This window comes from Pyxicephalus adspersus, chromosome 7 (assembly GCF_032062135.1).
Source record: "Pyxicephalus adspersus chromosome 7, UCB_Pads_2.0, whole genome shotgun sequence".
NCBI classification, from domain to species: Eukaryota; Metazoa; Chordata; class Amphibia; order Anura; family Pyxicephalidae; genus Pyxicephalus; species Pyxicephalus adspersus.
In genome coordinates this window covers 64,060,483-64,085,933 of record NC_092864.1, presented here as the reverse complement: position 1 = coordinate 64,085,933, position 25,451 = coordinate 64,060,483, and the positions used below count along the sequence as shown (strand labels likewise).

Genomic DNA, 25,451 nt, shown 5'->3' with positions numbered 1-25,451 from the left:
GTTTGGATGAGGGGGCCAACAAGGCTGAATATAGAATGGAAATCTGACCAATGGACTCAGCAAGGGATTTGCAGGTGCTTTCAAATGCAGATCTATTGTATGGGGGACAACTCAGAGACATCTTAGAATGCACACAGGAGTTGGGTTGGGCGTAGCGAAAGTACTTAGTAGGGGGAAGTTCTTTGGATTGTTCTAAGTGGTCTAGACCTAATATGTGTCTACTAAAGATTGATTCCCCCACCCTAAACAAACCATTGTTGTGCCACTAGCTGAACTGGTTAGGTTCCATCCCTGGTGGGAACTCTATCTGTTAATATTTTTTAAATTCTGTTATGATTCAACCCCCTTCCGTACTGCAAAGCCAGGTGGATTACCTCAATTTTTACTGCTGTGGTTAGGCAGCAGTTTGTTCACCACCCCAGTCTTTTTATGGGATGATAAAGAGCATTAAACTTTCAGGGTGATGTTATTTTCTATAAGAAAGCCCCAAGTGCTGAAAACTGACATCTAATTAGTCAATAGTTGGTCAAACACAAAAACAATACAATAGGGGTTCCCAGCACAGATGCTATTCAGCAAAAATCAACTAACTAATTTATGTAAACTACATAGATTTCAGCTGTACGCATTTATAAAAACTCCTGCCATGACTAGAAAAGATTGATAATTATGTTCCCCAACTGTAAACTAATTTCCCAGTTATTTAGAGTCTGATGTACTAAAGATACTGCATATCCATGCAGACTGTTAAAGTGATTTTTTTCACACAAGTAAATGATTGCAACATTTATTTATTGACTAATAGCTGCCAAGAGATATGTTAGAAGTTATTAAGTGAGAACACTTCTAAACATTCACTTATATATCCTATCAGGTTTGCGCCTAGGGACAACAATTTTGTCAACAAGGCGTACATTTCTGTTGGAAGGATTTTGTCTTCTTTCCTGTGTTGACACATCTATGCCCTTTGGTGCTGAAGTTTTGCTGGTCTCCTGTTTTTCTGTAATGGTAGAACACTGGCTTGGGTTCGGCGGAGGTTGAAAGTGTTCTCTTGTTTTTTTCTTTTCAGCCTGAGGGATGGTAAGAGGCTTAACAAGCGAGTTTACTAAGTCTCTCTTGAACATTTTCCAGTCATTCTGTTGCAGAAAGAACTTGCACAGAATGTCGTCACTGCAAAGAACAGAGGAATTCATTTAGTAGCAGATTTAAAACCAGATTTTGAAACTAGAATATTATAAATCATTGAACTTTCAGTGTGAACATCATGCAGGATACAATGTAAGCTTGTACAACAATATAATTACACAAACTGAGAAAAAAAGTTTAACTTTGTGACATTTAAAGTGTATGCACATGTTTGAATCAAATATTGCCCAGCACCCCCTTCCAATCTTAAGCTGCGTACACACTTGCAATTTTTGTCATTGGAAAGGATCTTTCACAATCCTTTCCAACGACAAAGGACTACACGATGCATGAACGGTGCTGTACATACAGCACCGTTCTGCTCTATGGAGAGGGGAGGGGGAGAGCGACTGAGCGGCACCCTGCTGCGCGCTCTCCCCCTTCCCTTGCATTAGGATCGGTCGTCGTTCATCGTCCGTGGATCCGCCAGGACGGTCGTTCGGACGATGGACGACACCGACTGTACACACGCCAGATATTCGCCCGATATCTGGCCGATGCCGATTATCGGGCGAGAAAAATCTGACGTGTGTACGCAGCTTTAGTCGCCTGAATTCATAGAATTAAATCCCTTACTCAGCAGGTCAAACTTTAGCTTACATATATTTGTGTCATTTGAATATCAGTAAACCATGTTAAGGAGGTCAGGTGTGACATTTAAAGGAAATCTGTATTAGAAGTAATAAACAAGGTACCACTGACCTTCTAAAATGCTGGTTATCTGGCTATCTTGCTCATATATTTCTTAAATCACTAAGCAAGAATACACATGTAAAAATGTGGTTTGAATTCTTGGTCCATGCATGCTCTGGCTTTGGCTACCCAGGAATCTTCAAAGCACTCTGTGTTCTAAACTTTCTTCTATGGACAGTTTGTACGACAGTAGCCGGTAGATTATTGGAATCAGACCTTGGCCTTTGTTAAAGTCATTTAAATCCTTACACATTTTTCTTGTTTCCAACACATCACTTTTAAGAACTGGCTATTGACTTTCTGGCTAATACACATAATAATACAAGGAATTCACCATGCAAATTTGTGGTTATACCTCCTTCACATAAATTTATACAAACAGAATGCACTGATTTACTGTCGCAGAGAAGATTTTAATCACAAACCTTGTCAGGTTTTGTCTTAGGATACAACAGAAGGTGAAAGGAATTTTTCCAAACTGAAGGAAAATCTTCTCTGTCCCCGTCACAATGGACGCCAGGACAAATAGTGAAGGTGAATCTCCTCAGCAAGGAAACACAACAAAAAAGTCTGATGGGTGTTCTAATCCTTCTACTTCTCTATCCAATACCAAAAATATGGCTAGTATTACACGTCAAGCCTGGCTGCATTAACATGGACACATTATCTGCTCTAGGATGTTTAAATGACTCCCTTCTTCTTTGATGGGGACTATTGCTTTACTTCATAGTCTTACTACCTTGTTGAGAAGGTAAAGCACAACCAGGATTTATGCTTGCAACTTTTCTTTAACCTAATTGGTTTATGCTACATCCAACACCCACCATTGAAATTGGCTTGATATAGTGTTGCATCAGAAAATGTCTAACTGCGACCTGAATTGCCCTTCTGATCCTTTTATTTAGACTTCTCCTCTGCTAAATAGACTATACAGCCCTTTTCAACAACAAACTCCTGAAGAAGCCATCATTTGGCGAAACGTGTTGGAGCGTATGTGACTGTAATAGGTCCCATATCATGTACTTACGTGCTAATGTATGGTGCTAGGAAACCGAATGTCTAGGATGAGTATGCTTACCTTGTGAGGATTACCTAGAGTTGGGATACACTGATAACATTTGTACTTGTATAATTATATATGGATCAATAATGAACAAATACATAATTACTATTTTGCATTGAATCTCAAGCCTCAAACCTCTTTCTTTCTTCTACCCATTAACCTTGATTCATTACGAATTACTAGAGGTGGCTCAACCTATATGCTAAGGAAGGAAAAGAACCAACCTTTACTGCAAAATGACACGTCAATGCACAAAATGCATCATGTATCAATTATTTTTGTACCTACCTCGGATAGGCCTTTTGATATTTTTGAAGTTTCTCTATTGTTGCAGGATCACAGAATTCATAAAACTTTTCCATTTTTAGAAGAATTACATTACAGCCTTTACTGACCATCATCAGATTCCTCTTGTCTTTCTGGTCATCTTGCAGCAAAATCTCATGAAGGCCCTGAAACCACACAGGATTCCTTGTCAATGTAGCATAGCTGTGGTACATATAAATTCTGCTATAATACCACAATGAAAGTAAGGATTTTGGAGAAACCTGCATTGAAAGCAATATCTGTGACTGCCCTGGAAAGATCACACAGGCAAAAAAAAATTAAATTCCTGATCCCCAATCTCTTTTTGGGTCAATATTTAGAATAGTATTGAAGCCAGAGGATCTGTATGCTGAAGTCCATTGAAAGAGACCTTTTTTATATGAGGACACAGAAGTAATGACATGTGTGACTGATTGATGTGGATGATTTTGGGACCAATGACACTGGGATCAATGCAGGTCTGTAATAAAATTAAACCTGAACATAGAATTTATGTGAGTGGAGGACAGGTCAAAGTAAGAGACCAAAGCACGTCTTCCCATACAGAGCTTAATATTGATGGAAAATGCTCTAAAGAACATGAGAGGGAGAGAGAACACAACTCCAGGTGAAATTAATTCTTTTTTTCTCATGTACTAAATATATTGATTTGTTTATTTTTCTCACTTTTAGTTTTTAGAATTGTTCAGCATCAATCAACCAACTCCAGTATTTTAAAATATCACAATCCTATCTCAGTAAACCCTCTTCTCAACCCATCCTATTAGTTGGGAAAAAGTCATCAGATGTGGCTGTAGGAGTGCTTAGGAGAAATGCAGCTACTAGGGAAGATTACTTCAATTATACAATCTATCTGATACTGACATTTCTCCATCTGATATCTTGTCTACAAATTCCTAATGATTGCCCCCAGCTCCTATTCAAAGGCAAATCAATCCAAATACTGTCTCTCAAATAACATTTTGTTTAAAATAACAATTTTCTCTCTCCTTTTAGTCCCTTGCTAATGTCCTTTAATGTTATAGATATTAGGATTTAAGGAAGTTTAGAAGAACACATTCCCCATCAAATCTTTGTGATCAGCTAGACATTATTATTATACAGTATTTATATAGCACCATCATAATACGCAGCGCTGTACAAAGTCTATAGTCATGTCTCTAAAAGAGGCTCCCAATCTAATGTCCTTACCATAGTCGTATGTCACTAACACAGTCTAAGGTCAATATTAGGGGGAAGCCACTTAACCCAATTGCATGATTTTGGAATGTGGGAGGAAGCTGGTGTACCTGGAGGAAACCCACGCAAACTCCATGCAGATAGTGTCCTGGCTGAGATTCAAACCTGGGACCTAGTACTGCAAAGGCCAGAGCACTAACCTCTGAGCCAACGTGCTGCCCATTACACATTCATTCTCATTGATGCTTTTAATAAATATTTATTACCACTGAACAACATTGATTTACCACCAAATTTCAGATATACAGAAACCACACTTGTAGATTCTGTACCCAATACAATACTAAAGCCAATTAGATTAGTCACCTAATTATTAATCACTGCAGCATCTTTAATAAAAACTCTATTTACAAGAGTATTTTATTAAACATACATTACAAAAAATTTCCATTAAACCCAAATGTGTCACTAAGATGAATACTTCGGACAAAATGATGACAGTCAATCCAAGGTTACCATCTTTAATGTAAATTTTTTTAACATAACACAGTCTTTTAAATGTAAGAAGTTTAACTGTGGTATGTTTGTTCATCCCTCAAAAAAAGAGTCTTGTATTAATAATAAATGCAGAAACTTTAGAATTAAGTAGCTCATAAATCTCACCTCCACCTACACAGATTACTGTTTGAAGTGCCCCTGCAGCCTTCATTATGCAGGTCGCAATATTTAAACTCTATGGTCAAATTTCAGTGAAGAAAAAATGTAATATAAGAAAAAAAATGATTATAGTTAGAATTGTCACTTTTTAGATCACCACAATGTGATTAAATATCTTTTTTATTGGATAATATTCTTCCAGATGGGGAAAAAATTAAATTTTCTATGCTCACATGAAATGTTTAGCTATTTTAGTATGATCTATCATCCCTTACAGGGGTTGATCAAGAAGTTTGAAATTCACTCTAAAAGTTGTATGAACCTCTATCTATCTGAATCTCAGAATGTTCTCATTGTCTACAGGTTATCTAGTGACACCTAGTGGTTACGTTTATTACTACACCTTTTTCTGTTTATTATATTTATTTACAGATTCATTTATTTATAGAGCTGTGTAATTTATTTTAAAAAGCTATTTTGTTTATTCTTTTAAATGTTATATGCTTTTTATTTTAATTTTTCATTTACAAAGGTTTGTTTGTTTTTTGTAGCTTACTTTGCATTTTTATTATTGTACCGATTTATGCCATGTTGCCTGAATTGCTAATTGTATTTCATATCTTCCCTCTATACACCTACTAATAGTTTTTAATTTTTTTTTCTACATGTTATATTTTTACTTAGGCAAGATTTCACCAAAAAGGTATTTTGTGAGCTTTTTGATAACAGTCTTTACATCCTGGCAGCTTTGTGCCAGTGGATTTCAGATTTTGCATTAATCCCCAAGCAAATCAATCTATATATTTTGTCCAGTACTTTACCTCTTTCCATTTTATTAAAGAGACCCAACGCTATACATGGAAATGGAGGAAAACTACATCTAGGACCCCTCAGATGGTTACTTCTTTTTGACTGCTGTTGTGTTCTCTTCCCCTCTGTCTGATGTCCTTCACAGCATTTTTCTATCACCATTGATCTCTTCTTTCGCCAGAATTTATAAGAGGTCTTTTAATTATTGTTATTGAGAGAAGACATCCAGATCTGATATCCATTATCTGGGTATTCATCTGACCACCATATGTCATTCTGTTCATATTTTTTTTATGCTATTAGTATTTTAAGAAATGTATAATTAAATGTATTTTAAGAATATATAAGAAATAAAGTATCTGCCGTAATCATAATTAAATTATCTATTTAAATATTTTATGCACCACTATATACCACGTTAGAATAAATTCCCACTGCCGCTTCACCAAAATACTCACCAAAAAATCTCTTTTGTGCAAAATGTCAATCTGTAAAAGAACTGCCACATCTTCATCATGCTGTGCTTTTAAATGAGAGATTTCTGCAGTGTTCTCAAGGCTGCAGTAAAGAGAAATAAAGAAAACTCTGATATAGAAATTAATGATTTTTAATTTTTATTATTATTATTATTTATAATAATAAACAGGATTTATTTAGCACCAACAATAAAAAGGGGTTGCAGATGACAGATACAGACAGTGACACAGGAGGAGGAGAGGACCCTGCCCCGAAGAGCTTACAATCTAGGAGGTGGAGGAACAAACACACAATAGGATATATTGACTATTACAGTATATATACAGATAATTGTACTTCATATGATTCAACTATAATTGAATTGTATTTCATGGTTGTATTTGAAGCAGACACGCCATATACAGTGTAACAGCATAGGTGCGTGTAGAATTTAGGGTCCTATTTATTGAACCTGAGATCATGAGGGTAATGGGATGCCTTCTATTGTCACAAAGATGGGGAATACTCTATTCAGGATAACAAGTAATCTTTAAATTTATATTTTTGGATCTTCCCCTACTGGACTTCTCTGAAAGGGCAAAAAAACTATTTTTATACATCCCTTTAGTACTGAGATGTTTAATAACCCCTAAGTAGAAACCAACTTGCCCCCTTAATGCTTGAAATCATTAAAAACTGAAGAAGTTTTGTAATACTGTATGAATAAACTAATTTGTAGTCATCATACAGAACACACAAAACATTTCAGAACAAAAACACTTCCTTATAAGAAGAACTGTGTACACCAATAAAACATAAGACAAAAACCAAGAATGTCCTCAATCAGAAAAGACACGCTCTACCATAAAACATTGTGGGTCGGTAAGACTGGCAAAGTTTTAATCTGTACACTCATGTGGAATGATGTGCTTTTGATGCCAGTGATGCTTTTCACTTCCAGATATAATAATATGATTTTGGAAAGCACTGCTGTACCTTGGCAAGAAAGATATTTCTAATGGAACTGACAACTGCCTGCTTAGACATTGCTGCTAGAAACACCTAGGATATGTATTTGCTCATGTGTCTGTTCAAAAAACAGCGGCACTGGGAATTTATTCTAACGTGGTACATAGTGGTGCATTCAAAAAAATGTTAAGCTGGTTGCCCTGAGTGGATATACTTCTATAAGCAGGCCATTATAAGATTGTTACATAATATGCTCAGCTTGTTAGCTGGGCATTGTTATCCTCCTTTAAGCAAAATCCGGGGTATGTGGAGCAGTACATACTTCCACCCGTACGTTCTTGTGAGACTTGGATGACTTTTCATTCCCAGGACCATGCATGAGGTACAAGGCCTTCTTTATAAGAAGATGAATGATGGGGGTTATATGTAATACTGGCTTTGTATTTTAATAAACTTTTTTTTAAATAAGTCCATACCATTTTCATACTATGTAAAAGAGGTCTAGTAGATACCATAAACCATAAAATCACGTACATTTTTTTTGTTCGATAGGAAGCTGTCCCTACCATAATAGAGCCAGTTAATTGTGTTTGACACCTAGGCCAAAAGTTTTCAATACTCAGCCATTCATGAATCATTGCTTAGGAATCACAGCCACTTACCTTTTCTTTTTAGGACAGCAAACCTCTACAATTTCTTTCAAAGCAGCCAACTTCTGAGCATAGGGGTTTGCAGTGCCACTATAACATTGTTGCTGAGATGATGAATGCTCCAGCAGGTGATGACACTTGGGGTGTTTTCCAGTTGTTTGTCCTGTTCAAATAGACAGGGAATTGAATAATATACCATAAAAAGGGAAGAACCTTGTTGACCCTTCAGCATTCACAGTTAGGTTCAATCCTAAACTGTTTGTTCATTTAGATATGGGTCCCATTGCGCTTTTTGGTTAGGCAATGTTTAGTCTTTACCATTAGCATAAGAACCCCAGAATGAGATTTGCTTTAATGTTGGTTCTGGGGCTTACTCTCATATCAAAAGAAATGTTTAAATGACAAATGTCTGTTTTTTTGGTGGTAGGTCTACCCATAGGCTGTGACTTGTGAGCTTGGGGTGTTCTTATCTTTTACAGGTTATGACACATACAACCTTTATTTTGCTTGTGCACTTATCTAAACCCGCAGGTCAGTGTTTCAGCAAATGTTTTATAGCCCTTTTCTCAGGAAAACTGTAACTTTTAAACATTCTTGCATATGATTGGTTGTTTGCAAAGTGAAGTTTTACCACGTTTATTGCAGAGCGATAATTCAGTTTGCAAGGGAAACAGCCTAAACTCCTTTAGTAAATGAACCTCAATGTGTTCCCATGCCACCTGATTTTGGAGTACTGTTTTATTTAGGTTTCATATACCTGATGCAGAGTCTGTAGGGCACACACAGTTATCAGGGAGCAGAGTTTGGACTGGTTAGACAATTTGACGAAAACAAGTTGCGAAGAAAGCAGTGGCTATCACTAACACCTGAGGATGGATGAATTATGCCTACATGTCCAACTGCCCTGGTCTTTTTCCCAGGGCAGATAATCATATAACCAAATATTTATTACACTAAATAACATACTTAGCTGTTGTGGAACAGATGTATACTGAAAAGGCAAAGAAGCACAGAGCCACGTATGATAAGATGGGCATTTGTTCAATTTTACAAGTCTTAATACTTCACAAGTGCCCTGGAAAAGAAAACAAAAGAGTATATAACAGGCAGTCATTGCAAAGCTGCATACACATGTGCAGTTATTGTCGTTGGAAAGGATCTTTCATGATCCTTTCCAATGACTACGACTGCACGATGCATGAACGAGTGCTGTACATACAGAACCATTCTGCTCTATGGAAAGGGGAGGGGAAGAACGACGGAGCGGCACCCTGCTGCGCGCTCTCCCGCTTTCCTTCAATTACGTTAGTTCGTAATCCATCGTCCGTGGATCCACCAGGACGGTCGCTCGGGCGATGGACGACAGGCGCTGTACACATGCCAGATTCTTGTCCGATATCGGCACTGAGACGATTATCGGTCGAGAACTATTGGACGTGTGTGCGTAGCTTAAGTGGATGCAAAATCTAGATAAATGATTACCAAGCAGCATTTTTTTCAATATGATCTAGCATCATAACACTTTTTTTCTGAAAGATTTTTTCTGGTGATAAAGATCATTACATTTTGATTGTTAAAAAAAAAAAAATTACAAACATTTGCAAAAGGGAACAAATAAAAAAAGTTACAACTATCTGTACAATAATTACAAGGATATCTGTTGACTTAAAATTCTGAGCTTTTCTATTTTTATTGCTAATTTCCGGTGTTATCTCTAGACTAATTACCCTCCCAACTGTTATCTCGGGATTACAGAAAAATAAACGTTTATGTTGAGGAGGTTGGAGAGTAGGTGGGTCTTAGTAGTTGAGCAAGAACAAACCAGGCAGGAGTAAGGCTAGGTACACACGTGCAATAATTATTGTTTGAAAACAAACGATCCACGATTAGTCCCGATTATTTTGAACGATCGTATTCTACACAATTCTGTACATGCTGTAACAATACGATCGTTCAAATATAATCCACCAATAATGTACACACCAGGAATGTTCGTTTGAACGATCGTTCAAATGATGCAGGAAGTGACATATAAGGGAGAAAGTGTACCACAAGTACTGAATGACCGTACACACAATGGATTACGAACAATTGTAGCCCAATCAGGTCTCCCGGAACAGTAATTCGTTTCCAGCAAGATTTCTCGTTCCTCTGCGTCGTTGACCAGTCATTGTGTACTTTTTTGTTAAGAATTATCGAACGATCATTCGTGGATCGTTCGTTTCCAACGACAATTATTGCACGTGTGTACCCAGCCTTAGGCAAGTACACACATGCAATAATTATCGTTGGAAAGGATCTTTCACGATCCTTTCCAACGACAAAGGACTTCACGATGCATGAATGAGTGCTGTACATACAGCACCGTTCTGCTCAATGGAGAGGGGAGGCAGAGATTGATGGAGCGGCACCACGCTGCGCTTTCTCCTCTTCACTTCAGTTACGATCTTTCGTTGTCCGTGGATCTGCCCGGATGGTCATTTGAACAATGGATGACAAGCGCTGTACGCACACCATGTTCTCATCCGATTTCAGCTCTGACCCAAATATCGGACGAGAACAAATGCACTTGTGTACCTAGCCATACAGGCCACAAAAATGCTGTGTGTCAGCCCACAACATGGGGAAAATGTTATGGATTGCAGAGATATACTGCTTATGTTTTTTCCCCAACACTTTAAAGTGATTTTAGATACATACATTTGATTGCACGCACCTACTGAATTCTGCAGATTTTTAGAAGCCACTAAATTAAGTGCTACTAAGTTGTTTAATAAAACACTACATGGTCTCCTTTTGTGTCTTGACAGTCTGCATAACATTGGCAATCCTTTTTGCAGATAAAGAAATCAGACATTTAATATAGAACTATGGTCAAAATGTCCCCTCTGCTCCTTCAGATTTGCCACACTATTATTACTTTAAAAAATTATTCTTTATAAACAATTACATGAAAAGGTTAAACTAAATTCACTTTGGTATCTCAGGGAGCCTAAGCCTTGTATTGACACTTACTGTCAAGAGAAGATTTTTAGATGTTATTGGAGAAGGGTTGCTTCCAATTGCAGTGCAAACAAATTAGGCAAAGAAACCAGAAAGACTGCCAGTAACAGATGACACGACATAAGAGTAAAGCTACGTACACACTTCCAATTATTATCGTTGGAAAACGAACGACGAACGATCCTGCACGATATCTACGAACGATCGTATAGCACCGATCCTGCACATAGAGATAACGACACGATCGTTCGTAGATATTGTACACACAATAGATACGATCATTTGAGCGATAGAGGAACTATGTGCACGACAGGAAAGTGAACGAACGTTCGTTCATTACGCATGCTCTGACCATGGACGATCAACGAACGACCGTACACACGAACGATGTTCAACGATCGTCGTCCAATCCGATCCGCTGGTCCGGTCGTTCGTTTCCAATGAGTTTCCTCGTTCGTCGGCGTCGTTGGTTACTTTTTTACGAACGATTTTTTGCCCAATCGATCGTTCGTCGTTCCATTGGAACGATAAAAATTGGAAGTGTGTACGCACCTTAAAAATTCACAAACATACAGCTCTTTTTCTTAGCAGGTTATAACCCAACCATGTAGTATTGCAAACGAAGGTGTGAAATTAGGTGGTCAAAGGTTTAAAATGATGTAGCGTATTATTATTAATATTATTATTATTATTAATAAACAGGATTTATATTGTGCCAACATATTACATTAAATAATGTATGAATTAGGTTGGATATGATTCAGCTGCAATGGATATCAACATACCTGTACATATCACTGTGGTAGGACCTGACGTACAGTAGGTATATAACCGTCCTAGAGCAGATTATGGCCCTGATTTATGAAAGCTCTCCATGGCTGGAGAAAATACACTTTTCTCAGTGAATCTGCATGATCCAGCAAATCTGGAATGGATCTGGTCCAGAATTAAAAACATTTGCTAACAAACAGCTAATGACTTTTAGGAAATCCATTCCAGGTTTGCTGGATCACCCAGCTTCACTGATGAAAGTGTATTCTCTCCAGCCTTGGAGAGCTTTAATAAATCAGGGCCTTAAAGTAAGCGTAGTATAGCAAGACCAGTACTACCACAGGCATAATTTATATATTTTACATAAAAACATTTTTACTTGAATGAACATATATTTATTGTTATAAAACTGTCTATACTTACCTCAGTAATGAATGCAATACTGTTACTTTCCCAAGAATCCTGTATGATCATTTGACCATAGTAAAATTTTTTAGCTTGGCAGTTTTCTGAAACATTTATAATGTGCTCAATAGGCCAGTGAGAAAAGATGTCCAGAGATCTATGTAGAATAAACAGGGAAAGCATGATAAAATTAGCCACTAGAAGCATAGTGCGGACCTAAACTAAAATGCTTACTTTACATAAAAGGGTAGACAACACATAATGTCATACTTAATACATCAGATGTTTGTAACCAGACGGCCAAATGCGGGCCATACTATTAAGGCTGTCTGGATGACCTTGGACTACTGATCTTTATGATTATTTTATGTAAGAACAATGCTAGATCAATGCCTTGGATATCAGATCAGCAAATGTTTTGTGAAAAGTCTAGGTACTGATCCTTTCTGTAATGCAAATTCAAAGAGCAAAGTTTATATAACCTAGTTGAATATGGAAAACATCACCTGAAATAGTCAAATCTGTTATTAAATTCTTTGTGCAATTGTTCATCCAGTTTATTTGCAAAGAAATCTTTCTTGTCCACCACTAACAATTCAGTTTCAGACATGCAGACCACGGTGGCATTTCTTCTCCGGCTTTTTATCAAGGCAATATCCTGAAAATTAGCCAAATCTTTAATGTATTGATAAGGTCCACAGTAAAAATATCCTTATAATAGTATAGTAACTGAAAAATTCATCATATCAGTATTTTGAACTTTTAACATCCGATAGTATTACTTTGGATTCACTGTAGATTTAGGCTATGTACGTGCACGTACAATTATTCGTGAAATCGTGAAAGATCCTTTCCAACAACTATCAACTGCACAATGCATGAAGGAGCACTGTACATACAGCACCGTTCTGCTCTATGAAGAGGGGAGGGGGGAGAACGACGGTGCGGCACCCAGCTGTGCTCTCTATCCCTTCACTTCCATTAGGATTGTTCGTCATCCATCGTCCCTGAATCCGCCAGGAAGGTCATTTAGCCGATTGATGATGAGTGCTGTACACACGTAAGATTATCGTCCGATGACGGCCCTAAGCCGATTATCAGAAGAGAACAATTGCACTTGTGTACCTAGCCTTAGTCTCCTTTGAACACACCTGTCCTCATTAGTGAACTTCAAAGTAATGCCAGAACTTTAAGCAAGTTAAAAAACAGCCAAACTCTTACCAAACTTTTACCACAGCAGCAAGCACAAGCCCCTCCCTAGCTAGCCCTAGGTGTTCTAAGTGCCTATGTCTAGGGTTAGCTAAGGTTAGGTAAGACTCTCTGCTAGGGCTAGCTAAGTTAAGGCAGAAATTTTATAGAACAGTTCCACTGCCTGCCAAATGTTCTGTACAAACTCCCTATTACAACACATGTTCTCTGATTACTGTACCTGTAACATGTTTTGATACTCATATGTGTTTTTTTGACAATTCTTGTTATCTACCTGCCCAGATCTTTTGGGGTTGTACTGGTGAACACTAGTTTATTATATTAGGTTAATCAGTTACTTTAGGTTCTGGAAAGACAGAGAGTCCATTATCTTTGTGACAGCATGGAACTGACATTCAACAGCGTTGATTAGACTTCTGATTTTCTGTGACTGCTGTGAAAGCCCAGCAGTAGACTCAAGCTGCCTTCTATAATAGATAGGAAATACTGACCCTTGCCAGCATTTTGCTGACACCTCCAAAGCTCCCTGTTCAACCTACTTTTGACAAGCAACTGGGAATTTACTTTCTTATGCTTCCTGGTGAGAAATGACTGTCTACCACAACCAAACATCTTAGACTGTGAACTGCCATTTTACTAATATCCTAATAATGACAAATACAAATCATGTTGGTATAACAATTAGAAAATACATAAAAGTACACAAAAAAGTTTACAAAATCATTGGTGTTGCCATTGTCTTACCCCAAACTTATCTCCTTTATGCAGCAGAGTCGGTTCTTGATCTAAAAATGCACTACTGCCATCCTCATCACTGCAAACAGCAACAGATCCAGAGTAGATAAAGTAGAAACTGCTTCCAACATGACCTTTTTTGATGATGACCCTTCTACGTCTGAACCTGATAGTAAACAGTAAATGCTTGAAATATTTAAATAAAAGTAAATTTCCCTTTGTGATTTGTTTGTGCTTTACTATGCTGCATTAAAATTGGTAAGAAAAATATATTAATGTAAAAAATGGTTTTACAGAGGGCTGATGTGGTTGTGGTACAAACCAGTGACCCCCTCCCAGGTCTAAAGCTTACATAGAACCAAATTAATAAGGCTTCCAGCAAAAAAATAGTGTGGCAGACATTTTTTGTTAGGATAATTGGGAACAATACAAATAAATATTTGTTAAAACATAAAAAACATGAGAACAAATGATATGCCCTGGCCATACTTGGCTATATTTAGGAATCTTCTTAAATGCTGAGAGTAGCAGCAATAGTGTGATTGTTTCTTCTGTCTACATGCAGGTGAATGTTCACAAAATGACTTCAAACTCCAGAAAAGAAGTAAAGGAATTTGGCCAATGTAAGGATGAACATGATCTGGAAAAAAAGAGAATCTGTTGTGCATGCAGCTACAGATCCCCCTTTGTAGCCAGGAAGAAAATGATATCAGAGAAATAGTAGGGTATTTGCTGCTTGTCTCTGTTAATTATGTACATTTCTGTCTGTCTATAATGTGAACAGACATATGTTGTCTCTGCAGATCCCAGAGATCTATGCAACATTGAGTAAATCCAGGCACATTTATTGTACGGCAAATGTCCAGGAGGGTGAATGCAAATAAGGGAAACTTTCAGAAATCCTTAACAAGCATGGGGTAAATGTAGATTTAAACAAAGAATGCTTTAAGTCTTAGAAAATCACTAGAACTGTGTCTTGTTCAATAAACCAAATACACAGGGTTGTATCTGCGACATTACAAATGCAATGTTACCAAAAACAGCTATTTATATGTGAGAGTAAAGTACTTTATAATTTACGTATACCATTTGTAAATAAATGTATGATAAATATTTGTATTTATCTGTATTTAATGTTTAAGTGTCACCAGAGCTTCTTATAGGTTTTAATGTGGATTTAACATATAGTAGGCATAGTATTTATCTGTAACAGCCTCACTAGTATGAAAAAAGAGAACAGTGTAGCTTGGGACACTAAGAATCATATTAAGAATGTTAACTAGAACTACCCATACACATGACAGCAGCCTCATTGGATTACTTTAAATGTACAAGAAAAAGACTTCAGTTGTGTGGCTGCCTGCAGATTCCACATACCACAATGATTGTTGTTGGGAAAAGCATTTAATTTACAGTTGTTCCTTTTTATGATCAGTGACACCAGCTATCCCATTCCTGACCCCCTCTTTTCAATTCACTGCTCCACATGAACTTATGCATGGCTGATCTGCATGTAAGTTTATATCTGTGAGTATTGCCACAAAACCCACTGACATGCACATTTTGGGTAATCTTAACCTTTGCAGTAGTTAGGCTTCAAACAAGTCAGATTATTGAAACTGATCTGTGACAATCATCTGACATGGGGGCTTCAGGATTCTAAACAATTTTCCCTGTTTGTCAAAATAGTACATAGACATGCATGTTAGTATCACTAGTCAGTCTTATCTTGGTGGAACAATAGACTACAGATAGAAACTTAAGATATGTACAAACTCTGGCCCGCAACGTCCTTTTTTTTGGCCCCCAAAGGAATCCTAAATATGAATTACAACTGGCCCGCCATTGCATTGAAATAGCGCCGCTACTACAATTCCTGGCATCAATGAAGAGGGAGTTCCAGCGGTGGGCCACTCATAGGATTTAGCCCCGCATTGGCTGCGTCTGGCATTTCCAGCACTCCCCCTCAGCTGTACTTTTGCTTGCTACTTCAAGGCATGGACTTAAATGGTTGGATTTTTATGGAAGAAAATTGTTAATAGTATTGTTAGCCTGTGTAAAAAGTTGACCATTGAAATTTAACTCAGAAGGCTACAAATAGAGAAAAAGGCAAGAGATTTTTTCATAAATAAAATTAAAAAAAAATTCTTATGCCTCTTTCTCTATTTTAGCCTTGTTCCAGATTGAATGTGAAGCAAAACCTCATTGTTTCTATATGAAAAGTTTTTATATCTAATGAGATGGAAAAACTTAAAAACCTCAATTTTTTTTTTATTTTCAATAAATTTCAAGGATGGACCACGAGTTTGCCTAAGTTTTTAATTTTGTCCCACTGTGTATTTGAGTTTGACACCCTTGCACTATAATGAATAGAGGAGGGGTATGGGTGAGCAGGAATCACCCTGCTGCATCCTTCTCCATAAGAAAATGACAGTGGTCATCCCAAGTCAATAAAATAGGGATTTCCCATATGAGATTGATAAACGTAGGGGGACCGTTGTACAAATGTTAGATGTTTGCCCAAAGCAATCATGATTGAGCATTATCTTTGTACATATGTTTAGACAGAGAGGACTGCTATTATCCCAAAAAACCTGTAGACCTCAACAAAAACAGTTGCCTGTGGGTATTTTAGGATGGAAAAGGGCTAGTGGTTTAAAAGTGGCTAAACACTGGTCAATATATCTTTTGCATGACCAGTACAAAGCTTAGCTCCAGTTTGCCTCAATCTACCAAACTATTGGCAAAGAAATGGAACTAACAATCAATGTTTAAACAATATATGTTTAAACATTGATTGTTTAAACAATCAAACAATATGTTTAAACAATCAAACCAATCTGGGAATGACCAGTTTTCTAATAAGTTGGCCCTAGATTTGATGTTTATAATGATTCCAAACAAAGAATCCATTAGAGAAGTCAACTAGTGTATGACCAGCCTAACTCAAAGAGGTTGACTGAAGTCAGGGGAAACAAGAGACCCTATTTTTTCATTTTTAAAATATATATTTCAGACTTTTTTTTTTATCCCTGATACATCTTTTAAAAATAAAAATAAAAAATAAAGAAAAAGAAAAAAAAACACCAATACAGAACATCAAGATTTATGTTGTACATGGTGCTACAGAGTGGCAGTTCCTTCTGGATACAATAGTATTTTCTAGTTATTTTACCTTTGCTTTACTCAGTGTCATCTTATAACTAAGTCAATATAATGTAAACATTAGTGTAAACCCCCTTCACCTCTCAAATCGTAAAATCTTGGCTAGAAGCATCTGAAGATTGCTACTATAATGCTGAAAGGATCGGAGAGTCTGCAATAAACTGCACAAGTACTTGATGTCTCTGTCTGTTCTCCAGTCAGGCTTTTTTAAAGTGATTAATTTTGCTTTTTCCGGAAAACGATCCTGTTGGTTTATAGAAGAAGAAACTAGTTAAATGCTGTATAAAGCCAGAACTCTTTGCGCTTGTATTACTAGTTTTTTGTGCGTTATGGTGTGAATAGGTTTTAAGGAGAAATCTTACCACCAGCATTGAGCTGTGTTGGATTGCATTGCTCATTGCAGTCCCTATGTAATAACAAGACAAATTATTGCCTTATTTTTTCTACAGTTTTTGTTTAGAGCAAGGAGCTTCATTGGTGTGTGCAGGAAAAGAATAGGATTTAGAATTTTTCTTAGATTGCTGCATCATCCAGGTTCTCCCATAATAGTCTATCTTCTCATGTCTTGGAGAGCTTTAAGAAATCCGGTCCAATAAGTGTACATATGAAGGGTTAATTTATGCCTGTGTTTAATGTACAATTATGCAGATGTGAGTACAGTGTTTTCAAGAAGGTCATAATAAATACATCTAATAAATATTTTACCTGTCTCCTCTTAAAAAGAGTGGGATCAAAAGTCATTTTGCACTGCTCAGTTTCCTGAAATTAAGAAAAAATAAATTAAAAATAAATTAAAAAAATAATAAATAAAAAAATAAAAATAAAAAAAAATTAAAAAATAATAAATTATTCCACATTTTGTTTTCAGGGATTGCAAGAAAAGAGGAAATATGTTCACTACTATGATATCTACTCGTATATTTTACCTACCTTTCATTCTACCTTTGCAGCCTCTATAACTTTCTTTAGCATTCAGCATTTCCAGGAGTGTCTCTGCTGAACACTGTGGTTCAATCCTCCAACCCAACCATATGTCCATACAGAACTCAGAAGTGACACAGGATAAGGGAATAAAAGAACATAGAGAGAACACATGAATCCAATACTTCTGGATGTATAGAATGCTAAAGAAACTGGAGGTTGCATTAGAGATATAGGGTTGACGAAAAACCCTACAGTGTGTACACTGACAGACAGAATGAATCCTGAAAAGTCTGGCCTAAGTAGTAGAAACATAGACAAACAACCACAGAAGTGTGAATATATTACCTTTTCATTGCCTTATTATTTTAACCTGACCAGGATCATTTTATTCTGTATATTTCCATATGGGTCAACTGAATCAAACTCTTTTCGTGATTCAATGCATATCAAATGGATATTTAAATCTCACTCAGACTATTGTCTTAAACATGTATCACTGTGTTCCCCCCTTCTATTTGTATGATCCCCCTCTTCCTTTCAATTGTTTATAATAAAAATTACAATTTAAAATGTATGTATCACTGTACAGCTTAGAGGCCATTCATTATACATGGCACCCTAACACTCGGAATATCCCATAACACAATAGGGCACATACTATGCATTGTTGTGTGCTGCAGTGCAGCTGACTGGGAAACAAAAGTGCAGATAAAAAAAAAACATTATTAACACAATGTCACAGCAATGAGTTTTATAACTGTGAAGGTTCCCTTAAGGTACTAATTACAGAATAATACATACCCAAAGCAATGCAATAACTTACTTCTTTTATAGACATTTCATCCTCATCTCTTTCTGTCATCATCACTACCTGAAATTCTGTGAATCCTTTGGGCTGATGACGAAACATCTTACATACTCTGCACTTCATCTTAATTTCTTCTGCAAGTCTTTTAAATGTCTGCAATAAACCAAATGAATATATAAAATGTATATTTACCTTATTATAAATAAAAGGAATAACTGCACAGATGAGATAGTTTAGCTTTGTAGCCATACTTTTTATATATTTATATTATTTTTCATATATTTATTTTAATAATTTGTATTTATTTGTGTTTTGAATCATTAATGGAGCAGCTAAGATTTTAGTAAAAATGTATTTATGTGGTAAATTAAAATAAAATTGTATTTATTTGTATTTAGAATCATATACGGAGCAGCTAAGATGTGTTCTTCTGATGAAGCTGTAATAGGCAAAGCAAAACTTTGTCTTTATGAAAAAGAATTGTCACAAAGAAAATCTGTATACTTAAAAAAGTTTTTTTTTTTAAAAACAAAAGATGTTTTTGGTTGTTTTGTATTGATAATTAAAGATAAATATCACTGATGAATTTTAAATTGTGTGTAAAAACATTCAGAAATTGGAAGTATTTAAAAAAACAAAAAAGTATTTAAAAAAACAAAACACCAAAAAAGCACATGTTGGAAGTACTTTTTATGTTCAAAATTTGTGTTAAAAAAACATGGTTAGGTTAAATGCCCCCCCCCCCAAATTGACCTTAGACTGTAATAAAGACATATGACTATGGTAGGGACATTAAATTGTGAGCTCCTTTGAGGGACAGTTAGTGACATGACTATGGACTTGTACAGCGCTGCGTAATATGTTGGCGCTATATAAATACTGTGTAATAATAATACCCCATTGTCAGCTCATCAATGCCTGGAAATACAGGACAGCACATTGTCTCTGAAATGTCTCAGGAGCACAATTATACATTAAAATAATATTCATCACACCTAGTATATAGGAGGCTGATGATGATGTAAAGCACAGTAACACAGAGCAACCAACAATCACTTCAGTGAGTTGAAACTTGATTGGGTTATCACCCTGTGCACATTTATGTTACCATTCTCACTTTTTATTAAGTAATCCTAAAGAAAAATTGAAAAATTTGGGGAAATTCTGCTGGGCTCTCTTACCGGCCTGTCGGTTGCCATGGTGATCTTTCTCTAGTAGAAGAGCAAAGGAAGGTGCCAAATATTAGGGGCAGGGAGGACGGAATTTTCACCCCCCACTTGTCCTCCCCTCAACTATTTATAAGATAGAAAAAGCTGTGTGTATAGTGATCATTCCTAAAACTGTAGCATCATTTTTTGAGCATCTATACAAGGCCTTGCTTCTTATACAGTTGTGTTCAGTATATTATCTGTGTGTTTAAAAACGTGAATAAAGCTAAAAATCTCCATAAAAGTTTTTATTCCTACACAAGAAATAATTAATAGATTTTGCCTATTATTAATATTTAGTTGTATAACCACTGTTTCCCATAAATGCAGCACACCTGTGTTACATGGACTCAACCAACTTCTGGCACCTGTGTACAGGTATTCCAGCCCAGAATGATTGGACTTCATTCTACAACTCTACTGCATTTCTTGGTTTTGTATCAGGAGCAGCATTTTTGATGTCACCCCACAAGTTTTCTATTGGATTTAAATACCGGGGTTGGGCTGGCCACTCTATGCCGTCAATCTTGAAAACAAGACATTGCTCAGTTACTGGTGTATTTGGGGTTGTTGTCCTATTGAACACCCATTTCAAAGGCATTTCCTCTTCAGCATAAAGCAATTTATTCAAACTGAGCCTTGACTGCGGCCCCTAGACCCAAAATGCTGACGTTTTCATCTGTCCACAAAATGTTGTGTCATTTCTCAATGTGATTGGATGGACTAATAACAATAAAGTCTGAGGGATCTATTTATCAAACAGTAAATGTAACTTTTACCAGACGTTCTCTTTTTATTTGGACTTCTTATGAAATAAAGCACTTTGTGAGAGAAAAGCTATGTTTAGGGTCAAAGGAAATAAAATAGCCCATAAAAAGCAAATTAAGTTATCATTTAGTCCCTTATTGTTAACCCTTTCCACAGTAGACCTTAGAAATTTGTAGAGATAATGGCCCTGATTTATTAAAGCTCTCAAAGGCTGGGGGGGATACACATTCATCAGTGAAGCTGAGTGACCCAGCAAACCTGGACTGGATCTGGTCCAGGATTGAAAACATTTACTAACAAATAGCTAATGACATTTAGGAAATCCATTCGAGGTTTGCTGGATTACCCAGATTCACTGATGAAAAAGTATCCTCTCCAACCTTAGAGTTTTAATAAATCAGGGCCAATAAAAGGGACACTAACCTAATGAGGTAGTTCTTATGATATAGTGCAACTGTAACAATATTGAACCCAGAGGAGGGTCTGAAAAGCACCTAAATGTGAAACCCACAACCTGAGGGTACTTCCATGATGTTCTCTTTACAAGTTTAGTCCAGTGGGTCCTGAGATAGAAGGCTATCTGGAAAGCGACTTGTGAGAGGTTAGCTTTTACAGCTTGACATGATTTTGATTAAACATGTAAAATTAGTAATAAAAGGCTAATGAAAAGGTGAAAGTCTTCCAAACAGCAAAGTTGCAGAAAAAATTTCCAAAATTAGGCAAATTTTCCCCCTAAAAAGTGGCAACATCGGAATACTGTGCCCCTCTATGGGAAAGGAATACATAGGAAATATGTATAATAAGGAAAAAAGATCACTCCTAATCTTTTATAATCCACTATTTTGCTCCAGAGAGGGAATTTTATTAAAGTGGGCTTTCATTTACTTTTCCCTATTTCTTTAATTCTACTGATATTGGAGGTCAAAAGGCATAAGAAGGCAAATGAACAACATCTGATCCATGTATACAAATCTTTTATACAATGTGAACATGCAGGACTTGAAAAAAAGAATGGATTATTTAGTAGTTAGAATATATATATACATTAAATCAGTAAACAAAATAAAAAAAGTTTTTTACTTTATTTTACATTTCATCTAAAATTAGGCAAATAAAGATTATAAAATGTACAAAAACTTTATATGTACACAGCTCCCCAAAGACAAAGCAAATAAAGACATAAAGGAAGTTTCTGTTACAATGTATGATGTGCATGAAATATATCTAGGGAAACATAGAACAATAATAGTAAACAAGTGATTTGCAATTGTAACGTGTTCAGTCTGTAGCCCAGACTGAATTAGGCAAGTAGTAAAGTACAGTACAGCAAACCACTAAAATAAGCTTACTAATCTTACTGAGTCAGCATAACCCTGGGTAATATATACAGTATCATGTTTCTCTACATAATGGTAATATACAATGGAAAATAATGTCTAGTATCCTATTATTTAGAAAACTGCCAAGCTTCTAAAATTAGGGTATGTTGGCAGATGTAAAAAGCAAAAGAAGTAGAATTTTTTAAAATTGAAAATGTAGATTACTTGAAGGGTTAGTCCAGCACAAAGCCAGCTAAATCTGCTTTCTATTTATTTTGGGGTAACATGATAATCAGATTTCCACACTTTACCAGTCCAGCTAATTTTCGTTCTCCAATCACAATGAAGAGATTGAGGTGTGGTGGAAACTTCGGGTCAGACAGAAAACTTACAAAAACTAAAATGGGTTAGCCCACCAACATCTATCAATAATTGCAAGATCACTTTGTTATGAATGTAACTAATTATTCAGCACATTAAAGCTAAATAAATGTAAAATTATTTTTTCAAAGAAAACTTTTTAGGCATTTTATACATTTAAAATCTGAACGTTTGCCTTATAGCAAACTTTACAATGATGTTTGCTTCAACTATGCCCAGACTAAAATTCTCCTGTCATTTAATTTATTAAATGACAGATGAAACATAGTAACTAAAGGTGTCTGGCAATCTGGAAACATCCTGCAGAAAAGAAAAGGATTTGCTTACTAAATGTCCTGATAAATAATTTCAGATTTGATGGCATCATCCTGGAAGAAAAAATCATATGTGATTATCAGATTAACTAGTTTTTATGAAGACATTCTTCATAAAACTATTGCATCAAGCCCATACCAGTATAGAGCAGAATGGTTTCTCCACTTTTCCAAGCACTGGGATACTATTCTATAATTTTATGTGTAGGTAAATGTACAAAATGCCTATTGAGAAGATGTATTTGATTTCATAAAAACCTTTATTACATACATATTACATATCCAGTTTCCTTTTTAAACATGTTCCTGTCTGTTTTTTTAAAACGAAAATATATTTTACATTCTAGAAACCTTTAAATAAAATGGGCTAATGCACATTTAAAGAAACAAATGTACATAAAGAACTAAGAGAATAAGAGAACAAAATTTGGTGACATTGAAAATTAATATCTTATAGGGCAATGTCTTATTTAATATACTACTTTATTATACTGATGTATGTCACTTGCCCACAAGTGAAATTGTCTAATTAGTTTAATTTATTGAACATATTCGCCTCCAGATGAATTGTTCAAAATTAGTGGCGCTGAATATAAATCTCTCAGAGCTGTTGGACACAATTAAACAACATTTTGATGTATGAAATATTGGTCTCTTTATCAAGCTAATTATTTGCTTTTATTTAAAAAGATATTGGCAGAATAAACCAAATAGTCTTCGGTGGACTTTGGATAGATTTAATTTTTGGCAGACCTATCTATGTTCATTTATTAGAGTGTAAGGAAAAGCCAGTTGTAAATTTTGTAGATACTGCCAATTAAGTGACAGCGACCCCACCCTATACTATGACCCTATTTGAAAACATACATAGATTACTGGAGGCGTTTTAAGGTCAAATTTCAGTATTGTACCTAGCTCTCTCTTCACCCCTCTCTAAGCTTACTTCTATGACCTCTTGGGAAACAGACCTAGGAATATCCTGGGAGCTGGAAGAATGGTATGAAACAGCTAGCAACCTTTTCCAAATCTGCCTTAATAAATGACTTTAGGAAATGAACTATAAGGCCATGTTGTTGAGATGGTAAATGGTATCAGATTGGCGAGATATCTCCCAGGTGCATCAACACTATGCTTCAGAGCATGTGGGGAGGTTGGTTGCATGGAGAAAGTATGGTGGTCCTGCCCAGTGGCCCAACAGTTTTGGCAGAGGTATTTATCTCATAGCTTTATTTATACACATATCCTCGCCAAGGGTGCCAGAACGTGCGTTCTATAGTAAAATGACAATAATTCTGTACAAACAGTTGAAGAGATTACCGTGTTATATTCAGCTAATGGCTCGTATTCCTCTGGCGAAAGCCTGGAAATCCCCAACTATCACCAAATCTGTACTTAACCAAAAGCTTGATTGGATAACGACAAATGATAAACTCACTTGCATTGGTAAGGATAAAGCTTCCACTTTTGAACTTACCTGGAATCCTTGGGTGGACTTTTGTTTGTTGGCCGCTACTATTGTTCATGATGTGGACTTCTCCTCTCCCCCTTTCTTGTCCCTCCCATTTCAATTTTTCCACTGTTTTTTTTTATTCTTTTTCCTGTTATTTAACCTCAATTGCTTGTGTAACCAGTTATGTTTAACCTTGTTTACTTCTACTGTGTCTCATTGCATTATTTTCATTAAAACATATTGAAATAAACAAGGTATCAGGAACAGCACAATCAATCCAACTCAATAAATCACAGCTAAAGAGTTGTGGATCTGCTGAATGTTGAACTTTAAAAAGAAAAAAATAATTTTTTAATAGGATGGTGTTTTTCTTTCCAATATTTAATATACAATAATGTAAACAGGTTCTCCCCAATGGCAAAATCTAACCCAAACCATGTTTATCAGCTTTAAAACTCTCCAGGATATAAGCCATTCAATATATTATAGCCCAGCTGAACATTCAGGTAAATATATTCCAGGTGCAGCAAAACAAACTTGTTTAACATCCTATGGTTTGTTTTTTCAGTAACAGCTTGATAGGAAAAGATCTGTCCCCAGCTAGTAACTAATAAGATTGTGACCCTCATTTTCTATAAGGAAACAGTGGTCTCTCTACAGAGGCTTAACAGGACTCCTTCTGAGACCTTTAACTTCAGCACCTTGTGAACTGGAAAAGGGCTGACTATTTTAGAGCTGTTGGCAGATCACTGGCCAAAATGATCACTGCCCAAAGAGAGTCCTACTTTGCAGCTTGTTCACAAGACATAGGCCATTTACTTAGTTGTACCAACGGTAAGATTAAGGCTTTTGACACCTAGAATTTTTTAGCCTATTTAAAATAGTAGTTAATTTGGGCTTTATCAATAACTATCATTGCATTTTCTACCATACATACAGGTAGGCATATTGGGCATATTGGAGAAAACTGCTTGACTTGAATCAACCGACTGCAAGGAAGAA

At 36.1% G+C, this 25,451-nt stretch overlaps 1 protein-coding gene across 2 annotated transcripts; it reads right to left on the bottom strand.

Moving 5' to 3' along the window:
• Positions 1 to 775: 775 nt before the first annotated feature.
• CNBD2 (cyclic nucleotide binding domain containing 2) lies at positions 776 to 20,209 on the bottom strand. Of its 2 annotated transcripts, XM_072416834.1 has the most exons (12): positions 20,191 to 20,209; positions 19,025 to 19,162; positions 17,983 to 18,036; positions 17,358 to 17,521; positions 14,122 to 14,278; positions 12,675 to 12,826; positions 12,187 to 12,325; positions 8,956 to 9,064; positions 8,002 to 8,152; positions 6,373 to 6,472; positions 3,230 to 3,393; positions 776 to 1,170 (listed from the first exon to the last, which is right to left on the bottom strand). In XM_072416834.1, the coding sequence occupies exons 1-12, from the start codon at positions 20,206 to 20,208 to the stop codon at positions 855 to 857; spliced, it is 1,662 nt and encodes a 553-aa protein (XP_072272935.1). In that variant the 5' UTR covers position 20,209; the 3' UTR covers positions 776 to 854. The 2 variants fall into 2 exon arrangements, with proteins under 2 accessions (XP_072272935.1, XP_072272936.1); XM_072416835.1 differs by lacking the exons at positions 19,025 to 19,162; positions 20,191 to 20,209 and adding an exon at positions 18,208 to 18,303.
• Positions 20,210 to 25,451: the final 5,242 nt, after the last annotated feature.

Coding starts and splice junctions, on each gene's coding strand:
- CNBD2 (XM_072416834.1), bottom strand. Junction 18,037..19,024: donor ATGAAATGTCTATAAAAGAA/GTAAGTTATTGC, acceptor TCTTAATTTCAG/GAAACTGAGCAGTGCAAAAT. Junction 14,279..17,357: donor AAGATTTTACGATTTGAGAG/GTGAAGGGGGTT, acceptor GTTTACTATCAG/GTTCAGACGTAGAAGGGTCA.